This window comes from Durio zibethinus, chromosome 18 (assembly GCF_047325235.1).
Source record: "Durio zibethinus cultivar Kanyao isolate XHJ-2024 chromosome 18, ASM4732523v1, whole genome shotgun sequence".
NCBI classification, from domain to species: domain Eukaryota; kingdom Viridiplantae; phylum Streptophyta; class Magnoliopsida; order Malvales; family Malvaceae; genus Durio; species Durio zibethinus.
In genome coordinates, this window is record NC_143179.1 from 21,567,921 (window position 1) to 21,591,443 (window position 23,523).

At 31.0% G+C, this 23,523-nt stretch overlaps 2 protein-coding genes, 1 long non-coding RNA gene and 1 pseudogene across 21 annotated transcripts; 3 read left to right on the plus strand and 1 right to left on the minus strand.

Annotated features, from left to right (window-relative positions):
• The first annotated feature begins 679 nt into the window (after positions 1-679).
• Positions 680-2,022, plus strand: LOC149513872 (uncharacterized). The gene is made up of 4 exons (XR_016330034.1): positions 680-1,015; positions 1,109-1,283; positions 1,683-1,768; positions 1,855-2,022. It is a non-coding gene; the product is annotated as an uncharacterized LOC149513872 (long non-coding RNA).
• Positions 2,023-5,327: 3,305 nt separating this feature from the next.
• Positions 5,328-6,557, plus strand: LOC111300739 (ethylene-responsive transcription factor RAP2-10 pseudogene; annotated as a pseudogene). The gene has a single exon (XR_016330033.1). The product of XR_016330033.1 is annotated as an ethylene-responsive transcription factor RAP2-10 pseudogene (transcript).
• Positions 6,558-7,034: 477 nt separating this feature from the next.
• Positions 7,035-11,946, minus strand: LOC111301053 (CBS domain-containing protein CBSX1, chloroplastic-like). Of its 18 annotated transcripts, none has more exons than XM_022896565.2 (6): positions 11,052-11,259; positions 10,652-10,739; positions 10,492-10,556; positions 7,917-8,037; positions 7,704-7,771; positions 7,035-7,624 (listed from the first exon to the last, which is right to left on the minus strand). In XM_022896565.2, exons 1-6 carry the CDS (start codon positions 11,178-11,180, stop codon positions 7,112-7,114), a joined length of 984 nt encoding a protein of 327 aa, XP_022752300.1. In that variant the 5' UTR covers positions 11,181-11,259; the 3' UTR covers positions 7,035-7,111. The 18 variants fall into 18 exon arrangements, 7 of the variants coding, with proteins under 7 accessions (XP_022752300.1, XP_089604030.1, XP_089604029.1 ...); XM_089747904.1 differs by lacking the exon at positions 11,052-11,259 and adding an exon at positions 11,541-11,941 and having other exon boundaries at positions 7,041-7,624; XM_089747903.1 differs by lacking the exon at positions 11,052-11,259 and adding an exon at positions 11,545-11,934 and having other exon boundaries at positions 7,049-7,624.
• Positions 11,947-12,998: 1,052 nt separating this feature from the next.
• On the plus strand, positions 12,999-17,866 carry LOC111299970 (polyadenylate-binding protein 2-like). The gene is made up of 9 exons (XM_022895519.2): positions 12,999-13,457; positions 14,568-14,686; positions 14,800-15,456; positions 15,575-15,652; positions 15,747-15,836; positions 16,101-16,238; positions 16,764-16,925; positions 17,055-17,258; positions 17,400-17,866. Exons 1-9 carry the CDS (start codon positions 13,181-13,183, stop codon positions 17,646-17,648), a joined length of 1,974 nt encoding a protein of 657 aa, XP_022751254.2. The 5' UTR covers positions 12,999-13,180; the 3' UTR covers positions 17,649-17,866.
• Positions 17,867-23,523: the final 5,657 nt, after the last annotated feature.

Genomic DNA, 23,523 nt, shown 5'->3' on the forward strand with positions numbered 1-23,523 from the left:
TCTTCTATTCTCTAGCTTTTTTTACGTGCTTTCTTCTCTGCTTTTCCTTGTATTTTTTTTATCTCTCTTTTTTTTTTTTTTTATCTCTGATTTGTGTCCATGTGTGGATTGGATCTGTATTTATAGGCTTTCAAATATGAAAACCCTAAACTGGAAAAGAATTTCGATTCCTTTTAAATTTCAACTCCACATTTTAAGTCTAATTTAAAGTCTTCACTCTATAGTTTCACACAAATTCAACCTGTCAGATTTTTCCCTTTTTTTTTTCCTTTTTTTTTTTTTTTGACAAAAGCAAAATCCAATGGAACCCTAAACAGATCAGGGTGTTTACATATTTTATTCATAGATTGTTAAATACTTTGTCATCCCCCCATTTTCTTCTTTTTGGCAGCCCATATGGCTCCGGAAAGACTCCCTATGGTAAAAGGATAAATCCAAAATAATATATCATAGCTGCAAGTGGAATCATTGAGTGTAAATGCCCATGGTAAAGTTTAGATGAAAGAAGCTAAGGGTTTAGTAAAATGTGGCCTTTTTCATTCTTTTTTTTTTTTTTGAAATAATGACTAATTAAACTTAACTGATTCGAGAAACTAAGTGTCTATTAATAGCCATGGTAAAACGTTGAATCTCATTAATGAAACATAACCTGTTTAATAAAGTATTATTGTTTTTCCCATAACCTTTATATTTCTTGAAATAATGACTAGATAGCCCTTCAGGTTTCATTGTTGGAATGGTTTTCATAAATGGTAGCATTTTAATTCCTCATTCCCTTATGTTTGCAGAGCGCTACCCCTTGTCCAACCCTTTTTGTGGTTAAAGTGGGGGCAAGTTGCACCGAGGAAGAACTAATCCAAGTATTTTCAAGGTAAAAAGAGATTGTTTAGCTATGTAAATTTGCTCATGGTGCATAATTTTCTGTCACTTTGTTGCTTCTTTCAGATGCCCTGGGTTTCTGAAGTTGAAGATTCAGAGTACATATGGAGCTCCAGTTGCCTTTGTTGATTTCCAGGTACCTATTTTTTTCTTGTTTCTATGCTGTTTCCAATTCTATTTCTTCTTTTTCCCCTTCATTTCTCTAATTATCTGATATCTTTAAAAAAAGGCCTATTGTTTGCTGTTGGAGAAAGGAGCAATGACCAGTGATTCTTTCTAGCTCAGTGTGGAAGATGCAGAAATGTTGGTCAATATAGGTGTCTGGTCATGGAGGTCCATTACAGAAACTGGAGAATATGGGGAAAAAGAGAAAGGAAAAGCTTCAAATTCATTCATTTATCCAAGTAGGTTCTTTCTTTTTGAGTTAAATTATAGGTTGAGCACAAGTTTATTCATTTAGTGTCACGTGCCTAGGTGCGTCAAACTTTTTTTTCTTAATCCATCAGCTGGGATACTAATGAGAGGTGATTCTGTTTTATAACCTCTTTAGCTTTAGTCATTCCACCTTCATGCTAAGGTTCAAACGTAGAACCTCAAACATCCTTGACCAAAGGCGACCTGCTTTCGCGAGTTATATCAGTGACAGTAAGAAATACTTGATCTAAAATATGGCTTAAGGAAGAGACGTCCTTGAAGGATATGATCTTACACGAGCACAATGGTGGAATAATGTGGGAAAAGTCTCTATCTTTTGTCTCCAGTTTTCAATGCTTGCAACCTTAATAAGTGATGGCATGTGGCAGGATACTGGCTGTTCAACTGGTGCAATGAACTCACTGCAAGGGACAATTATATACTCATCACCAGCTGGGGACGGCATGCGTTTGGAGTATCCTCTGATACCACCTTTTTATACTTACTTTCCATTGCATTTCTTCTATTGTATTTTGAGATTTTGCTTAATGAGCAATCCAGATATGCAAAATCACGAACGGGAATGCGCAGGAAACCAAAGTAATGTCATGGAAAGCAGAGATAAAGAGTTCATACAGAGAGCGGGAAGGGTGACTCGAAAATTTTTCCCTCAAATTCCTCTGGTTTTTTAAAGGAAAAAAATGGGAGAAAAATTTTGTTGTTAATTTTATTTTCCTTTCCCTACTAGTTTCTTTAGTACCAAACATGGGACTATGAAACTGACTATGAAACTTCTGCTTTCCTCTATAAGACACATTTTAACATTTACCAAAATCTTAAATCACGCAATCGTATATTTTTTTTCATTCTAAATCATAGATCATAAAGGTAAAATGAAAGAAAAGGTGGGTTGTCTTTTTTTAATTCTTAAACTTAGGTATTTTTTTACTATTGAAAAATTAAATATTGAATTTTTTTCAACTTATGTATTTTTTCCATAACCTAAGGTAAGGAGAGCAAAGATAAAATAAAATTTTTCATTTTGAATTGAACAACCCTTTCTTAAGGAAGAGGATTATTGAAGTCAATTATTGGATACATATGCCAGCATAAAACAAAGCAATAAAAAATACTATCTTCTTCCATCTTGCATAAACAATTATATACACTAGCTAGCTTCTTTTCTATATCACATCTCTCTCACTACTTTTCTCTCTTTTTTTTTTTTTTTTTGGGAAATTTTATTAACAATTAATATGAAATTGAGGGATCTGTCATACTCATTGTGACTTGTTTGGCGAATTTTATATGAATTTTGTCGAGATCAACATTTGTCTAGATTTAGACGACGTTCAACCGAAATTTAAAATAAAAAAGCAATTAGAATGCATCAAAAATTGTGTTCCAAGACGTTCACCTACAATCTAATTAATATTTTTTTTATTAATTGTTACTTGGGATTGAATATGCTTTTAAAATAGTAGTGGAAAAGCATGCATGGCTCTAAAATTTTCACGTCGCAATCTGCCAATATCTTGTTTATCTTATGCTAATTAATCTTTTTTTTGCAAATAATAATGTCATTTATTGGTATAATATTAGATTTGGTTAGAGATCAAATTCTAATAATCTTAAATATGTTTAAAAAAATTAATTATTTTCCTAAAAAATTAGAGGTTAATCTCTGACACTCAATAAAGTTGACAAAATTGGATTTCTATATAAAAAATTCAAACAAAAAAAATAAAATAAATTCTCTCTTTATTACTTGAATCAACATATATTACTAATTTTTTATAATTTTGATTTATTAAAAAAAAAATCTTTACAACTTTCAAGAAAATCGTTTAATATATATCTAGAAGTTTTTTTTTTCTCCAAATACCAAATTACATTTTTTTTTTCATACAAGTGCTGGGAATTGGGATACATTCAAAACAATTTAATTTATTTTGTTCAAATCCAAATTAATACTTATAAATAACTTGGTATATAAGATAATATATTAATATTCATGTGCTACCTTCTTAACAGCTAACATCCACCAAAGAAATTTAATAGAGAATTAGGGTTTGTCTGTTTTAATTGAACCCTAAGCAAGACGTCTAGGGTAGCACGTCATGCCACAGCTCCATTACAATCGGACAAATGGGGATTTGGGGTCGAAAAAATCTATCCCAATTTTTTTAAACAATTATCTCAATTGGCACAACCTGTCTGTCTTATCTCATTGGTTAATTAAAAAATGAAAATAAAAAATTGGAGCTTCGTTTCCCTGAATTTTGTAATCATAATTTGAATTTCAAGATTAATTCAATAGATTTGTATTATTATTTTTTAAAAATAACATTTAATAAACTTAATATTCAATTTTTAATATTTTCAGTTCATTCTTTTAGCTCATGTGTTAATTTCTTTTGTATAAAAAACATATAATGTCAAATAAATAAATAGGTTTTAAAATCTTCAATCTCCAAAAATCTTTTTTTAAGTTGTAATTTGAAGATAATAAAGATTATAAATGATGAAATTTAATTTAAAGTTTATTACATATTATTTAAATATGATTACATAAATTAATTGTATTAATTCTTAAATTTTAAAAAATCATAAATTAAAATTAAATTGTTGCATTTGTAATATATTATATATATATATATAAATAAAAGGATAAGACCTAAACACATTTTTGTTATAATCAAATTTATGTAATTATCAAACCTTATTCTGATATTTTCTATGGAATCTATGCTAGACCGACATTATATTATTAAATTAATGTTCAAAATACAAAATAGAAGAATTGGCATATAATTATAGAATCCCACAAATTAAAAGCTAATGCATAAATAATTAGACCGACCGTTAATTAATAATATGATAAACAAGGGAGGTCGCCCTATTCTTTTTTAGTTGGTGGGCCATAACACTATTAAAATGTTCCAATTTTATCCTCAGATTTATGGCGCGAAAACCAAATTTGATAAGGACAAAATGGTCATCCAATATATTGTATAATTTGTATTGCTCTAAGGGAAAGTCATTTCCAAGTGGCATCCATCCACCGACCACCGACTTACCCCTTTCTCTTGCTTGCCTCGTCACGAATTAAAATAAATAAATAAAATTAGAAATAAAATAACAAAGATAGAATCATTATAAAATTAATTAATTAATTAAAAAGCTTGGGAAAATAAAATGAATTTTTTAATCTTTAAATTACGTTTAACTTATTCGTTACATCTATCAATTGCTTGCATAAACATTACTTAATTAAATTATTTTATTTTTTAATTAATGCTTAAACTATACAATCTAATGACATCGGTTTAACGTCATTATTTAGAATGTATTTTCACTCTTAACTTTTTAATGAAAAATCCTCTAAATTATAAATTATAAATTTAATTTAATCGATTGGTATAATTAATTTTAAAAAATAACATCTAAATATTTAAAATTTAAATTTTATTCCCTCTTTCATATTTTTTTATTTTTTTTTTTAATGTCTCCAAATTAAGTGTATTTTTTTAACATCTAAATTTTATTTATATTTTAAAATTTTTTTATTTGTTGACATTAAAAATTATGAAATTTTAATTTAATAAAAAATTAAATTTAATATTAAATATATTAAAATAATTTTTTTTTAATTCTGTTAAAATCAATATCATCCAAATAATTTAAAAAATAATAATATTTATAATTTTTTATTTTTAAATTTTTTTATGCATCAAATATAAAAACATATTGTATGTATGTAACTATATAAGAATTACATAATTTTTTGTTCATAATTTATAATATAAGAAAAATATAGATTTATTAAAGAATCAAATGTTTAAATATTATATTTTAAAATTCAAATATTCAACTCCATTAAACATTAGTGTTGACCATGTAGGGAAAATTTTATTAGAATTATTTATTTATAGTCGAAAAATATAACAAACAAGACAAGCCCCAAGTTGCCAAGATTAAGGCATCTACTTCTAAGCCATATATGACATGTTCCAATTTATAACATTTACGAGAAAATGAAATTAAAAAGAAAATCATATCCCTAACTTCACCCAAATTTGTGTCGGTGAATTTGGATTTTCTGATTTTTAGTTTTTTTTTTCTTCTCTTTCTCTCTCTGTTTCCTTCTTAATTCTCACAGACAGCTTTGCTGTGTCTCTTAAAAACATTTCAACGTGTAACCATAAACGTATGGCACAGCCAAACTAAGCATGCCATCTAAAAAACTTAACCCTTCCGGTTCCTAGTTCTTGCCCTGTTCTGATAAAAAACACCCCCCCAAAAAAAAACAGACCCAAAGCTGGGAAACATAGAATTTGTCGAATAAAAGCCATGGAAAATGGAACAGGGGTTGTTGCTTCAAGGGAGAGTTCGAGGAAGTCTGCGGAGAGGCCGTACAAAGGAATAAGGATGAGAAAGTGGGGGAAGTGGGTGGCTGAGATAAGGGAACCGAATAAACGGTCGAGGATTTGGTTAGGGTCTTATTCCACCCCCGTCGCGGCGGCCAGAGCTTATGACACGGCGGTTTTTTACTTACGTGGACCATCGGCTAGGTTGAATTTTCCCGACCTTCTGGAGGGAGAGAAAGTTGGCGGCGGCTCCCTCGGTGGCGATTTGTCGGCGGCTTATATAAGGAAGAAAGCTGTTGAAGTTGGTGCTAGAGTTGATGCTCTTGAGGTAGCTCATCATCATCATCATCACCACCACCACCATCACCACCATCATCATAATCATGGTCATAGTTATAAACTTAATCAGAATTATAATCGAAGTTACGGCGATGAGTTGAAGCCAAGTGGCGGGTTCTTACAGCGGGTTGACTTGAACAAGATGCCCGACCCGGAGGATTCGGATGATGAATGGGAAAAGAAGTAGAAAGGAAAAAAAAAAAAAAGGAAAGAAAAGATAAGTTGGCGTAATCATGTCCCTCCAATTATTGTGATTACAAAGTTGTAACGGCGGCTGCGCTGAGAAATAGGAAGGGAAGGGAGTGGTTGCTAACATGCACCTTGGGCAGTAATAGCTAACGTGCGCCACAGTTGAGGTAAGTCTAAGACAATTAAAGTTACAGTTGAAGAAATGATGAAGCCTTTATATTAATTATTGGTGTAATGAAAAATCTTTGGTTTTTTCCATTTTGGATTTGATGGTAAAAAATTTTGGGTAGTGTAAAAAAAGGGGTAACTGTATATTTGATACTAATTTCTTCTATCTTTTTACTTCTTTCCTTCTTCTTTCTCTGATTTTTTTTTAATTGTTTGTGTTATATATTTGGGGTTTTCAGTTTTAAAAAGCGTTAAATTTTTTTAGAGGGGATAATGGATGGAAACAAAGGGGCGAGTTGGAGGGATGTTGCTTTAAAAGTTCCTCTACCCAAAACAAAGGAAATGGAAATGGGGAAGAGGGAAGAGGCAGTGGCCTACACATTCCAGCAGTTTGTGCAAAACGGCCATGCTAAGCTGGGCTGAGAAAAAAAAAAAAAAAGAAATTATTCGAAATTATAATGTTGACTTTATTCGAATTGATTTTTTTATTCAATTAAATTTAAATTAAATTTTAAATCAAAAAGTAAAAAATTAAATTAAATTAAAAATTTTAATTTATATATATTAAATTTTTATATCAAAATTTATTTAAATATATTTAAAAAATTTATTAAAATAATATAAAAAAATTAAAAATTAATAAAACGAACCGATAAAATAATTTAAATAAAATAAAATTTAAATTTAAATCAGATTTTAAAATTTTATAATATTATATAATATTTAAAAAAATATCGATATCGCTGAAGTTGTTAACTACTGAAGTGATAAGATTTTGAGTTAGGTAGTCGATGTGTAACGCTAGAAGCAAAGAGAGAGAAAAGAGGTGGGATTGCCGCCCCCCAAGGTAGTGCATAATCATGTTTGGCGTCCAGCTTTGATTGCGGGGGGAGGTTTCTTGTTTTTTTGGTATATTCGGAGCCTTTCTTGAAATGAAAAGATGTCGTTAAATCGCCGCTCTTTGTTAACAATGCAAAAAATATCTTAACAAACAGCTTAAAGCACCAATCTGATGGTTTTTTTTTTGGACTTGTGTTCTTTGTGTTTATTAAGAAACTAAAGGACAAGACACGACTCTTTGAGTCCCCACAATCAGCGGAAAGAATCTCTTTCCTCCATCGCCCTATCGAAGCACCACAAATCCTTGAATGATATTCTCCAATTAGTGCTTTTTTCTTCGGTGTCACGCTTTGTTTGAAAGGCAAATAAAGCAATTCGTCCGAGATTTCCTCTTGTGATGACCGATCTTCAGAAAAGGAATGAAGCTTTGCAAACACCAGAAAAGAACATAACAAACAAAAGGATTAAAACCAAAGGGAATTATTTCTTAATATGTTCACTTACCAGCTTATCCTCAATTACATCAACAACTGGAACCGGAAAGTCGACAATATTTTGTCTCGAGCAATAATCTGAAAATTTGATACAGTTACCGCTTATTATATGAGTTCAGATAAAGACTTTAGACTTCAATCTAAATGCTTACCTCTTCTGCCAAAAATGAAAAGAAACGGAAGGACATACTAGGGATGTAGTTAATCAGAATGTGCAACAGACCTAGCAGCATCCTCAAGGTTAGTTTAGTTGTTTCACTTACAACTACTGGAGCTGGTGTCATTAAATCGCCAACCACCAGGCAATTGGTTTTGTCAAGCAACTTCTCTACCTCATTGAAAGTCTGCAAAACTGAGTGCCACTCGGTTGGACATGTAAAAATTAAACGATAAATACAAATGAGTTCTTCTGGAGCCAGTTGCAGTAAGACTGAAATAGAAACAACCAAGTTACCCAACCTTCAAAGTTTACAATCTAGTTTGTATCAACAAATATTGTCAAAATGAAAAGGATTTGTTTTCCTCCAGCATATAGCTATCCATCACTAAATGCGCAAAGAGCATTCGACTAAGTTTCAACTTCTCTTTCGATACAAAGGCACATTTTTTCATGTTATATAAAATTTCACAGAAATATTCTCTTTTGCAAAAAATCTCCTGTATTTCCTGATTGATTCTCAAGGTACCATCCTTAGCATTAGAAAACAGATGCATAAAATAAGCACATTTAAATGGTGCAGCCTCATGCAATAGAAATGCCCATGTGTAGCAAGCGAACATCTACAATTTGATAAAGTTGAATCTTATAAAAGCAGAAAGCTGAATGATGATCTAAAGGAGAAAGAAAACTTCTTCCATAACCATTGTTACAAAGGAAAAAGAAAAATGAGCATCGAGGTGGTTTAGCTCTCTGCAATATTAACCAACTAACACATGGCAGGCAAATTGTCTGATTAAATTTCATTAAGCCATGAAGAAAATCCAGGAATTACAGAAGATTGCAGGATGATATCAACAGAATGCACATCAACAACTGCAGATTGGAGGAAGATATGCTTAGTGTTTGTTATGTCTTGATGTAATTACCGATATTATAAACCATTGTGCTTCTTAGTGCAGAGGTGTTTCACTTTGTAGTAGGTTTGCCTCGGATGAATAAAGATATATCCAAAAGCGAAGATAAGACCATGGACGAAATAGCTTGACTGACATTGTCAAGGACAATTTAGTCTAGCCACATCTCACAGGAACAGGAGAGTACAGGAATTGCCACAAAGCTCAATTATTTCGGTGATCTAGAAAATAAGACTAGATCTTATAATGCAATATACTTTTCAAACCTTAAAATAGCTGTTATTTCCCAATTTCCCCTTTTTTTTTTTTTTAAATCTAATGGAACTTCATTTCCATTTACCAAAGATTCAAGATGCTAATATTTACCTATGTTTATAATGATGTAATGGAAAAAAATGGTTTTGGAAATGAATAATATAAAACTATGTAGAATGACATTGACTTCCACTAAAAAGATGCATCGATTTCAAGAAGAGAGACAGACTTTGAGTACTTTCCAAGTTCTATCAACTTCAGGAAACAAGTTGTTCTCAGACCGCCACCATGGTTGAAAGAACAACTTAAAAAATGTAAGAAATCACCATCATTACAACAAGATATCCCAGGCTCATAATACTTAATCATATTAAAGAAATCCTTTTGATAACAATCAAGGCCTACTCTACATTCTATTAGCCTAGCAAGAATAAAGAAGTGATGCAATTTTTGGTGAGAAATTGCCATAGAAAAACCTGCATCTTAGCTTAATACAAACTGGTCCAATCTATACTACCACCAAAAGAATATCCTAAAACCCACGAGAAAGGGAAGTAATAAAACTTCAATGCTCAACTTAAACTGCAGTTTTTGCTCATATCATGATAAAAATGTTTTTTTATCTTGAGTGGACAGATTTTATCTACTAGTAGAATTATACAGATAAAAAAACATTTTTATCTACTAGTAGAATTTTACAGAATTATAAGTGGACAGATTTTATAGTAACGAAATAACAACTAAAAGAAAGACGAATGACCCAGCAAAATTCAGCAGATAACTTTAACTTACTAGATATGGAGTCCAATGCAAGCAAGTCATAATCAGAGACAAGTCCAAAATGCAGCAGCAAGGAACATGATTATTCCAAAAGTACTAGTTAACATATACTAGGTCAAAAAGATAAGGCAGATTCACAATCCAAACAAATAAAACTGAAATTGACTGCAAATGAAAGCATGATGGAAAACTTTGGAAAAAGAAGGCATCTATATGTTGACACTTGAGACATTATGACAATGGAATGCGGAAGCAATAACGAGTTGATCTAGAAAGGAGATGCAAGCAGGCAAAGAAAGTCATCATATGGGCAGGACTATCTTTCCGTCACCCACCATATGGTGACGTTGAAGTAAGAATGGAGAGAGGAACAAATATGTATACCTACAGCCTCTATTGGCCACTGTTTCACTAAGATATTTGCTTAAACCTAATGAACCATGACTATATTCCAGTCTTAGATAGTAGCATTATACCCTTTATTGACAAGATCAAAGATCCAACCCAACACTCATTTTTGGGCCATGGGCTAGTGGGACAATGAAAAAGCTAGAATTCCACTTATTTGAAAATGTCAATATATCATGATAGTATAGACATTTGGTATTAAAAATTAGCAAAAGAATGCAGGTACTAAAGCTAATTAATATTAAAATCTCAGGACTAAACTTACGGGAAAGATAACATACCAATTTCCAATCATCATCGCTCACAGGAAAACCAGTGATTTTGTGTTCAACAAGAGCTTCCAGCGCTATTGGTGTTGGCACAAGATCAATGCATTAAAGCTTTTTAACATTTTTTTTAAATGCAACATGTTATAAGATACAAATTTAGCGTAAAAAACACCTTCATCAACTGTTGTTGTTGGCTTTACCATGTGCAAATTCTCTTTCCTCGTCATAAAATCCCCAACTTTATATATTCCACCTCTTCGCTGCACACACAAAAATAAAGAAGAAATGTTCATAAAGAGAACTAAAGTAAAGTCTGAAAACCATAAAACCATCTTCACATGTTGTCAAGCCTAAAACGTTTTTCATTTTGAATAAAGTATTTTATGATCAAAAGGATTTAGAAAATATACAGACAGAGAATCGAAAAAATTCCATGAAGTGCCATCTAATTGTATTTACCTGAAGGATTTGATTAATCACTACACTATTTCAGACGAAGCACACAAGTGTACATATATGCAAAACGAATTACATCCAAGATGCAAATTAAAATGAAACAAGAGCTTAATTACTTTCTTTGCATGCTTTAGTCCACATGAAACTTTCAACTTAATACAGTAATCAAGGACAGTAGAGATGTCAAAACCTAAATCAGCAAAATTTTCAGATAAAAATGAATTAAATTGCAAAAATCCGTGCATATAAAAGAGAAGTTTCCCTAAGCTGTTTTGCCTCTAAAGCAGTTCTAAGATAAGTACTAATTTCAGCTAAGTTGACAAAAATAGGCATCCAAACAATAATAATAATAATAATAATAATAATAATAATAATAATATTATTATTATTATTATTATTATTATTACTATTATTATTAATTAATTAATTAATTAATTAATTAATTGCTTGCTAACTCTTACAAATGAAATTGACTAAAGAACCCTCGTAAAACAAAAAAACAGAAAAGAAATGCGAGAAATTGTTAAAGCGAATAGATAAGGTAACAAATCGAAACGGAATTGGCAGTGAGAGTGCCACAAGAGGCGACAATGGAAGCGGGTGACCTACTAGAACCAGAGCCGATGGTGACGGTGGACGGGGCGATAGAGGAACTGGCTAGGCATGTGGCGAACGGAAGCAGTGGAGGTGGAAGTGGCACGTAGGCACGTGACGGAGAGGGATTCCGAATGAGGAATTGAGTCCATTGTTTATCGACTCTTTTCCTTCGGTGGCGGTCGCCTTAGTCGGCTTTTGGATATATTTAGTGAGGAAATGAAGGTAACAAAAAAGGGGAACGTTAGGGAGCTCGAAGACGGGCGAAAGAGGAGGCGGAGATATTTTGAGGCGGCCGCTGTTTACCACTTGAGAACGGTTTTTTTCCCAGGATTAAATCTTCAAATTTTCACCCAAATAGATAAATAATGCATAATTAAAAATTTGAGAACTAATACTTAAACTACATTAATGCACCTTATTTGGATGAAATAATAAAATAATTTGTTACAAAAAACTTTAAAAAAATAGAATTATTTAAATATTAAAAGGAAAACAATATCGTTAATGTATTTATTGTTATTTAAAAGTGAGAAAAAAAAGTCATTACAATAAATTTTAAAATATTTAAATCCACTTCTTTATTTTAAAAAGTAAAAGATTAAAATACTTTTATCAACATATATCTTTTATTTTTTCATGTGACTTTTGAGCAATATTCTCGATTGAATTTGTATAATTTAACTTGTGATAACAATTCAATGATGATTTTTATAATAATAAAATAATTTATATTTATATTATTAAATAAAATATATATAAAAATAAATAATTATTTTTTTATATTTGATAATCATTTTAAATTTTAATAATTTAAAGTAAAATCAAATCGAATTTCGTAAAAATCATAAATTTTTTTAATATTTATTTTTTTATTTATAATATTTAAAATCAAAATTTTATTTTAAATTAATCAAATATTTTAACTATTGGAACAAATAAATAGATGTAATTATATTATTTTATTTCTTAACAAAAGAAATTTATTTTTAAAAAATAAAAAATTTTCAATAAAATATACTTATATATTTATCATTGGATAAAATATTCATAATAACATTTTTAAGATATGATGCCTTATATTCTTTTTTTTTTAATTTGATTAAATTTTGCACAATAACATCTATCTATTCATCAAATTCGAAAATAATTTGAGGTTTATTTTAGGCCAAAAGAAAATATTTATGTCCAATGGTTGGAAATTTTTTATTTATTCAGAGAATTTATTATTATTATCATATTATTGAAAAAGACTGATAATTAATTTATACACCGAAGAATCTCCCAAAAGGGGAAAAAGCCGAGCACAGCAACTCACGTGGAAACTAAATCAGAAATGGGAGCCAACAAAGGAAAATGAATCAACGGCTGGAATCGCATCAATCAAAAAGTTAAAAATTAGGTTTGACAGTTGTCGTCGCCACCAACTTTCCTTACCATATAATCTCCCCTTCTATTACGAATCGGGTGCGGTGCAGCCCGTACTGCCCAAAAGCTAAAATCCCCTTTATTTTCTCTTCTTTCTCTTTTTATTTTTAGCACCAAAATTTTCAAAAAACAAAAAATCTTTTCAGTTTTTTTTTGTGGGTTTTTTGTTTTATCACCGTTCATTATTTTGAAGAAAAAATTTTAAAAAAAGGGGAAGGAGGTAATGTCGCAGGTTCAAGTGCCAGCTCAGGTGGCGCCGGTGGCGGTGACGACTACGCCGCCACCACAGCAGCAGCAGGTGGTGAATGGGGTGGCGAGTAATGGTGTGAGTGTGACGACGTCGTTGTACGTTGGGGATCTTGATCCGATTGTGACGGAATCTCAGCTTTATGATATGTTTAGCCAAGTGGGAACGGTGGTTTCGGTTAGAGTTTGCAAAGACTTGAGTACCCGCCGCTCTCTCGGTTATGGTTATGTTAATTACAGCAATGCACATGAAGGTTATCTTCGTCTTTTTCTTTAATTTCACTTCTTTACTATTGGATTTATTTAGGCTCCGTTTGGATGTTTCATATTTGTTTGTTTTATTTTTTAAGTATAGAAGCTAAATTATGACACAACTAAATATGAATAAATCACTAAAATGTATGTATTTTGTTTTCAAAAACTTATATAAATATTAGTATATGTAATCCAAACAAAGGGTTTTGGTAAAAGTAAACAACTGAAGGGTGTCTTAATTTTTTTTTATATGGGTTTAGAGTTATGGATCTTAATGTGGGTTTATATTAGTTTTGACTTTATATAGGGATAATCTTCCGTGTATGCATTGCGTTGGGGGGAAGAAACATGTTAGTTATAGATACTAAAGGCTATTGTGTCTTGGAGTATAGTTTAATTGTGTTTGATAGAATTTAGAAAGAGTAACATTTAAGATGGAAAATTGAAAGTAGTCTGTCCATGTGTCCCTGAATTTTTTTTCTAAAGTTGTCTTGCTGTTTTGGTCTGGCTAAGTTAGAATGATGTTAACGTAGAGTATTTAGAATTGGAAAAAAATTCAGTTCTGAGTTCTGACATTGCCAAAGCAAACATTTTGCTATAATACCGAGGCATAACCTTGTGTTTGTCCCATGTTTTGCATAAACTGAACGAGCTATTAGAAGCGATTTGAACTTAAGCCATTAAGTTGGTTACTATGTTGCCATCCTTGTTTTATGTTTGATACAATATCAATGTATATGTGTTTTCTTAGTAGTTAATGATTAGCTGGACAATTCTAAAGCAATATTATTGTATCCTTTTTCATTGTGGTGGGGGGTAGGGAGTTGTGGGAGTAGAGTTGAAATACGTACTGGTTCTTAAATGGGTCTGCCTGATTGCTTGTGGCTTCATCACTCATCTTTGCTTATTGCCAAACAGCAATTTTTTGCAATTCTTTCTGCCAATCCTGTATATGGAACAATCAAATTTTTTCCCTTCTATTCCTTTTCACCTGCATTGGGTGAGTGCAACCTGCATGAATGCATGAACAACCTGGTGGAAATTTATATCTTTTAATTCACCTCCAGAGTATCCATATTTTCTGATACCTTTTTGTGTGTTCATAACAGCCAAACAGGCATTGGATGTACTGAATTTTACTCCTCTCAATGGCAAGCCAATTAGGATAATGTATTCTAACAGGGACCCTACTGTCCGTAAAAGTGGAGCAGGAAATATATTTATCAAGGTACTTGTGTTCTCCAATGTCTTGGATGACGTTCTCTTGAACCATATTATATCAGATAGTTATTTGTTTTTCCCTTTCTGATTGATTCTGATTCCTTATCTCTTTCTTGAAAGAATTTGGACAAGACAATTGACAACAAAGCTCTACATGACACATTTTCTACATTTGGGAATATTCTATCTTGCAAGATAGCTACTGATCATTCTGGCCAGTCTAAAGGATATGGGTTTGTTCAATTTGATAATGAGGAGTCTGCCAAAAACGCAATTGATAAGCTGAATGGTATGCTTCTTAATGACAAACAAGTTTTTGTTGGACCCTTTCTTCGTAAACAGGAAAGAGAGTCTGCCACAGACCAGGCAAAGTTTAACAATGTCTATGTAAAGAATCTGTCAGAATCAACAATTGATGAGGATTTACAGAATGTATTTGGTGAATTTGGACCTATAACTAGTGCTGTGATTATGAGAGATGCTGATGGGAAGTCGAAATGTTTCGGATTTGTCAACTTTGAGAATCCTGATGATGCAGCTCGTTCTGTTGATTTTCTCAATGGACAGAAGTTTGATGATAAAGAATGGTATGTTGGGAAGGCTCAGAAGAAATCTGAAAGAGAGATGGAACTAAAAGGGCGGCATGAGCAGAGTTTAAAGGAAACAGCAGACAAATTTGAAGGACTGAATTTATATGTTAAGAACCTAGATGATAGCATCAATGATGATAAGCTTAGGGAACTGTTCTCAGAATTTGGTACAATCACTTCATGCAAGGTTTGCAACATGGTTCAATCTTAGTAAATTCCAATTTTCAGTTTGCAGCATAATACTTGTCCATGGTGTACTCCTCTTATTTCTTTCTCTATCTCTTTCTTTCTTTGGGGCTTAACAGGTTATGCGTGACCCTAATGGTATAAGTAGAGGCTCAGGCTTTATTGCCTTTTCAACTGCTGAAGAAGCATATCGAGCTGTAAGATATTTTGTTGTTTTCATTTTCCCATGTAAGTTTTTTAATAGTTCTTTTTTCTTTTCCTATTGTTCCTCACTTTTGTTCTCTGTTGTAGCTTGTGGAGATGAATGGTAAATTGATAGTTAGCAAACCACTTTATGTTGCACTTGCTCAAAGGAAAGAAGAAAGGAGAGCATGGTTGCAGGTATTTGAATTTTTAGTTTCTTTCTTGTACTATTGGGTCATAGGGACATACAAATATAGAATACTAGTGCAAATATCTAATGAGCTCATTGAGCTGATTTCTCTTTGTTGTGCACTGGTGCTTAAAAAAGACTAGGTTTTTATGTATTTTTAATGAATGTTGAGTTACAATCAGCATAAGCTATTTATGGTTTATGGTAAGAATGTTATATATATGTGTGCGTGTATGTGTATTTATATATAAATTCTGTTGTTTTCTGTACAGGCACAGTTTTCTCATATGGGTCCTGGTGCAATGGGACCCGCTGTTGGCCCTCGGATGCCAATGTATCCTCCTGGCACTCCAGGTCTTGGACCTCAACTATTCTATGGTCAAGGCCTTCCTGCTATAATTCCTCCCCAAGTAATACACCTTGATTATGGGTTGATTATTTCCTTTACTCTGGTTGAATTTTCAGGTTTATGGTGCATCTCAATTTTTCTCAGCTTTATATGATGAAGTTTGTTCAATATATTTGTCTGTTGGGTGCTCTTTACTTATCCAGAGGCACTTCAATTGTTTATTCTCATTTCTCTAAATGATGATATAAGTTATAGCCTTAGGAACTATGATTAGTAAATTCCTGGTTTACATTTGGTATAATATGTACTCACTAATTAGAGGATTGGAATTCTTTCAATGTGAGAGCTTTGAAGCTTAATATATTTCCAAGAGAAGTTCTGAGTATTGGTTTTGACTAAGTTTCATAAGAATTTTGGCTGACAATTTATATTTTATCTGTGATTTTGCTTACACTAACTTCTGCGGTCCTTTTATTATGGGAACTACTCTTTGTTACTTGAGAATCTGCAATGTCCATTCTTGTTGTTCTTTGTGGTTTGGTTTTGGATGCTATAAGTTTATCAGTTTTCTGTAATTTTATATCAGCCTGGATTTGGGTATCAGCAGCAACTAGTTCCTGGCATGGGGCCAAACTTTTTCATGCCAATGGTTCAGCGAGGACAGCAGAATCAGCGCCCTGGAGGCAGACGATCTGGAGCTGGCCCTATGCAACAAACACAGCCACCACTTCCCTTCATGCAGCCACAGGTTGGTGACAACTAGTATCTTAATGTTCTTGATAGTTTTTCTTTTTCACTTCTATGTTTCAACATATCTTACTTGTTTGCTTGTATTCGATTTCTTACCTAGATATATTTGTCTTGATGTTGATCACAGATGCTTCCTAAGGGCCGTGTCTACCGTTATCCCCCAGGTCGCAACATGCCAGATGTTCCAATACCTGGTGTTCCTGGGGGCATGCTTCCTGTTCCTTATGACATGGGTGGAATGCCATTCAGAGATGCTGCATTTTCACAGCCCATGGCAACCGGGGCTCTTGCTTCTGCTCTCGCAAACGCAACACCTGAGCAACAAAGGACGGTAAGTGTCTGTCTTTATCACATTTATGCATAGATAATATTCTTTTTATTGTAATCAACTAGCTGTGTCAAATATCAAAGCACCAAATTTTGCTTCTCAGTAATGCTTCTTTTGACAATTTTTTCTTTTTGCCTGGTGCAGTTGCTGGGAGAAAATCTATACCCGCTTGTAGACCAGCTGGAGCATGAAAATGCAGCAAAGGTGACGGGCATGCTTCTAGAGATGGACCAGACTGAGGTTTTACACTTGCTAGAGTCACCAGAAGCTTTGAAAGCAAAAGTTGCAGAGGCCATGGAAGTTCTAAGGAATGTTGGCCCGCAGCTGCAGCAAGCCAATAGTGCAGCTGATCGGCTGGCCTCATTGTCACTAAATGACAACCTCGTCTCTTGAGTTTTTTTTTTTTGTGGCCCAGTCCTCGTGACGTCTCTCGAGTTCAATCTATCTGCTGTTGCAAACATTCAACTATTTGACCCCTAAAAATAAGTTTTGTGTGGCTTTGATTTTGTTCTTAGGAATTTGCTCCATAATTGGAGTCAGCCGGATTTTATTGGTCTTGGATTTTTAAGCTGTTTTTTTATTTTATTTTATATATCCTGACATATTTAATATTTGGAAAGCCCGGTTTGAATTGAAATGAATCCATTTAAGATTGGACGTGGGACTTTCTACTTGAACATGGCCCAGGCCGGAGCAGGCATCCGGTTAAATTGAAGCTCTGTCCAGTTGCATTTGCTTTAATTCGCCGCAGCCATTGACGAGACTTATGGCGCCATTGGGTCTCCCTGCATGCCTTGTAACTGATTTAAAAACAAACAAAATTACAACTTACTGTTAGTATATTTAATTCGAATTAATTATTTTGCAGTCCTATACCCTAAGTTAGGATTTTGAAAATTAAAATAAATAAATTCTTATTTAAGACTAATTCGGCCCAATCTCAAATAGGGTGTGGTTAAGTGCTGCATCTAATTTTGCAGGTTAGGTCTAGGATGAAAATAAAGCCCATATTGTACCATTATGCCCGCCTTGGCCAGGATTTGTACATTTTATTCGAGTATAATTCCCTCTTTTTTTTAGGCCATCCTTTAATAATAATAATAAAGTATAAAAATGATACGTTTTAAGATTTTAATAAAAATTATAAATAAATTTGACAAAATAAAAAAAAAAAACTCTTTATCCTATAAATCAAATAAATATAGAGTGCTTAACCCTATGCCAAATTTAGAAGAAGAGGGGCAAAGTGCTAACTTTTTTTTTTTTTGGTAATTTAATCCTGAAACTAAGTTCATTGCTAAAAAGTTTGACTCCAAATTTTGAACCCAATTCCCTTTTTTTTTTTTTTGGTAAATAAAGAAACTTAGATCATAAAACAGTACAATATCCTGCCGCATCAGAGGCAAACAAGGCCTTAACATGGTAAGGAACCCAATTCTTTGGACTTCAATTTTTTTTTTTTTTTTTGTCGAAAGTTTAAGAGTAGGGAAGTTATTTCATTTCTAAAATAAAGGTAAGACATCATCCAATAAGAAAATTTACAATTTTTTTAAAAATTTTTCGAATTTACAAATTACTTATTAACATAAAACCATGAGTTTGAACCTAGATGCTTTTTGCCTGGACTTCAATCTTTGCGTCTCCTAGAATTGTATGGAGAACTGCAGTAGGTAGGGCGCAAGACCGGCTGTGAATCTTACGATGCATGATATAAAAATAAATAAATAAAAATAATATATAATAAAATTTTAATAAAAATTATAAATAAAATTAAATATATTTTTTATATTTTTATATTAACATAAATTATAATATATAATTTTTATATAAAATATAATATAAATTTATAAATTATTAATATTTTATATAATACGAATATATAAGTTATTATATTTATTATTGTCTACGTACTCTCGTCAATTGTTTTATAGCATTCTGCCGACAGTGTTTTTTTTTTTTTTTCAATGATTGAATCATCTTCTTATTTCTTGCAAGTGACAAATTATTGTCTTGTACTGTTAAAGAGTTGATAGAAAACTATTTCTTTTTTTCCCAAAAAAAAAAAAAAAAAAGGTTACTGGTAACTTAGCAACTATGAAGGGAATGCAACAATTTGATGACCTTAATTCTCTTTATGACTTTTCCATTAAAATAATAAAAAGAATTTCGTTAAAAGACAAAAAAAGAAGTGATCATGATTCATGTGTTCAATTTCTTACAAATCAAAAAAAAAAAATCCCAGGATATGTGTGGAATTTTAGTTTGATGTAACAGGTTTTATAGCAACTTTATCAAAGTGTTGTTAATCCTGGCCCTAATTATTCAACTATCCTTCTTAATCCTGGCCTTACCCATAAATAAATGTTATAACTTTTTTTTAAAGAAAATTTAGTTTGGGGATAAAGTAAAGAATCATAAATATTAAATTTTAAATTTTAAATTTATTAAATATAATTTTTTTGAATAATTGTATGAATTAATTTGTTAAATTTTGAGTTCAATTTTTTAAAAAGTAGATCAGGTCGACAGTGTATCCAGCATTTATACTCCAATATTTAAGTTAGTGCTTGGAAGAAAAAAAAATACAAAAGGAAGTCACTAAGAAAAGTTAGAGATCAAAGATGGGAAGTCGGTCAATAACAAAGAGCGGAGGTGTATTTGGTGTTTGTATTTCAATGCTCAAATTAATTTTAATAAAATATAAAAGGAAATCATTGGTAAAGTAGAGAATTGAATGAATAGTACTCAGATAAAGAGAAGTTATTTTAGATTTGATAATTCGTATTTTTATATCATGTTTCATATCGTATTTAACAAGTATAATAATATAAATTATAAAATATTTTTAAATCTTAAAAATAAATATGACATGTTTATTATACATATTATATATGACACGATATGATTAATATATATACAATTAATTTATTTAAAGATGAATAACAAGAATAGATATAAATGGATATAATTAATATAAATATACATGAATAAACACGATTAATATAAAAATATATGAATAGACACGATTAACACGAATATATACACATACATGACTAAAATAATAAATAATTATAAATTATTTATCATTTACAACTTAATAAACTTAGCATATTAATATTATAAAAAAGTATTTACATATTAAAAAAATAAAAAAATTTAATCACCATTTAATATGTATTTAATATATATTTAAATTTTAATAAATATTACATAATTATACTAATTTTTAGTATCAAATTCAAAATAATAAACTATTAAATATTAAAGAATAAAATAATAATATATATGACTAATATTAATATTTATATTGTATTTATATTATTAATATAAAAAATAATTTTATAATAATTATTAAATGAGTATCATAATTTAATATTTAAAATAATTTTTATATGATATTAAATAATTAATTATCATAATTAAAAAAATTAAAAAATAAAAAAAATATTTGTATGTTTATATTAAATTAAATATAAAAAATATGTTAAACGTATTAAATATGTACTCATATGATAAAATTAAATTAAACGTGTTATTCATATCGTGTCATATATTTAGATGTGTCAACACGTATAAGATACAAATTGTACCATATTAAAATTTATATTGATATGAATAAATATAAAAAAAAAATTTTAAATACATATATAATTTTTTTGTGTTGTTTTCGTATTGTAATATCATATTTTATATGAAATTGTTAGGATATTTATATTTGTATAAGAAAGGATTCCGAACTAAGGTAACCTATATTTTCTCCATAGACATGGTGCTGACTAGGTTGGCCCAATCTGACCTGACAGATGACAATCCAATCACATAATGCCACAGTCACAAGTTCATTTGGGTTCATGTGGGCAAGTGATCTAATCAAGCTGACATGGACTCCAATTGTTGCGTCAACTCAATTTGAAATGTCAATAATGCCCTTGGTATATTATCATTTCATACTTAAAATAAAATAAGAAAAAAAAAAAGGTTCATCTTGCTCCTCATAAAATGGTCCTGACAACTATGTTTCCTTAGAGAGCGATCTATATAAAGGAAAGGTTCACATATGTTCATTGAAGGGTGCTGAGTGTGGATGCAGTGTATGACTACTGTATATATCACTCTCGTTTCCTTCTCGAGAAGGGGACGTGACCGTGGTCCAGACACTTGCCTACGTTGTTTTTTCTGCTTTTTTTTTTTTTTTTAATTAAGTGCCAATCACGAAATGCCATTTTAGGAAAGTTTCTAAAGCGAGTCCAATAATTTGGGCACCCACCATTTTCAACATCTATCATTTCGACAAGAGATCCATGTGGAGTCTGAACGATTGAAAACAAAGTTAAACAATAATGTAAGTACTTTTAAATGGTAGCACTATATACACATAATGTTGTTATATATCTTTCCAAGCTGCTAACTAGCAACAATAACTTCTCCTTAAAAAAAAAAAAAAAAAGCAACTATAACTAGATTCTCTCTCTCTACTTTTTTTATTTTTTGGACTGTAAAATTGTGATTGCAATTGTGTAATTATTCTAAAAGTGAAACTAAATTTATCAAATTTAATTCAATTGACCAAAGAAATTTTGGATTATACCCCAGTTTGATGAAAGTTAGAAATAATTTGGTTTTTAATGAAAGTCGTTGCATAAGAAAAAAAAATTATATGGATTGAGATTTAAATTTTAAATCTGTTGAATTTTACTTTTTATTAGTAATTATATAAATCAATTAAATTAAATTTTAGATTAAAAAATTAAAAATAAATGTTTTTTTTTTTTTACATCTTAAAGGAATAAGCATCAAACCTTTAATCTCGTAACGGAATTTTTAATTATTTCATGGACCGTGTTTAAGATAATTTTCCTTCATTAATTAAATCCCTTCGGTAAGACTTTGGCAATATTGTCTCCCATAAAAGCAAGTATAAGATTTCATATTTGTGGCTGATCTGCTTGAGGGGAATACAACAAATTTCCTCATATGAATCAAGTACGAGTAACATAGTGTTTAAGATTTATATATACTAAACATGACTCAAACACACAAAAAGAGCAGCATCTATAGGCATTTAGCTGAAAAATGCTTAGCATGGCCATGTGCATGAACTTGCTATATACCTCCACAATCTGCTGCCCTTTTCCACCACAAAAGGCTTTTTGGATTATGATGCCTTTGCCTTGTCCATCTGGTCCTCTTATTCTTTGCCTCTCGTCACCTTTTTACTATGTTGCCAAAACAAGATTCCGTTGTTTGCAATTATGTTTGTTCTGACTTATCATTTTCATTGAAGACGCGTATATCTAATGGTTATGTTTATGAGTGTTCAAATCAAAATATATTCAAAATTAAAAAATAAATAAATCGTATGTACATATGTGTTAGATACATACTCGTACACGACACTCCACTTTGAGTTCGGAGTCACAGAGGCTTAAAACACGTAAAGTTAACTCATAAAAAGTGAAACAAGCAACCTCTCTAGCTTATATTTCTAGCTTTACCAAATTGAGAGGCCAAAGATTGCAGTCCTTATACACCAAATGACTTCTAACTTTTTTCTGGGAAAATCTGGACCTTTTAATTGGTTTCAAACTTGTTTTCCTGGAAATTGGAAAATGTCGAGCAAGCTGTAATAAGCTAGGTCAGAAAATCGGAAAAATTTATGGATCGTCCGTTTTAGAGGATTTGGGACCATATATATATTGATGAAATTAGGAGTTTTGGACCACAAATTTGGACAGAATGCTAAGGATTCCCAGTGTCATGCATAGTTTTAAATTTTCAACTGTGGAAATTGAATTTTTATTATGCAATATTGCTAGCAATAGCAAATCATATCCAAAAGAATTTGATATCTAGGTCAAATAGTTCATCGACAATTTTTACGAGATAAATTTTTGTAAGATTGAGATTTAATTATCAAAACTTACAATTTTTTTTTATTTTTAAATTTCGATCTCCTTTAATATAAAAAAATAAAGAAACCAAACCTAGAAATTAGATTATTGCTATGCAAGAGAATATAGTAGTTGTAAAATGTACTTACTAATCTTCTATTGCCTTTACATGATAAATTTTCCTCTTCAAGTTGGCACATACTTAAGATTTTTTAGCATATAAGTTCTTAGCTGATATAAATTTTCTATTATGAAAATTTTTTAGAGTAAAAATTGGTGAATAATATTTAGAATTTATTATTTGCAAATGCTTTGTTAATAAATAATTGAAAAAGAAAAAGGGAGTGATCTTAGAGACATGCTAATCCCCATCCACA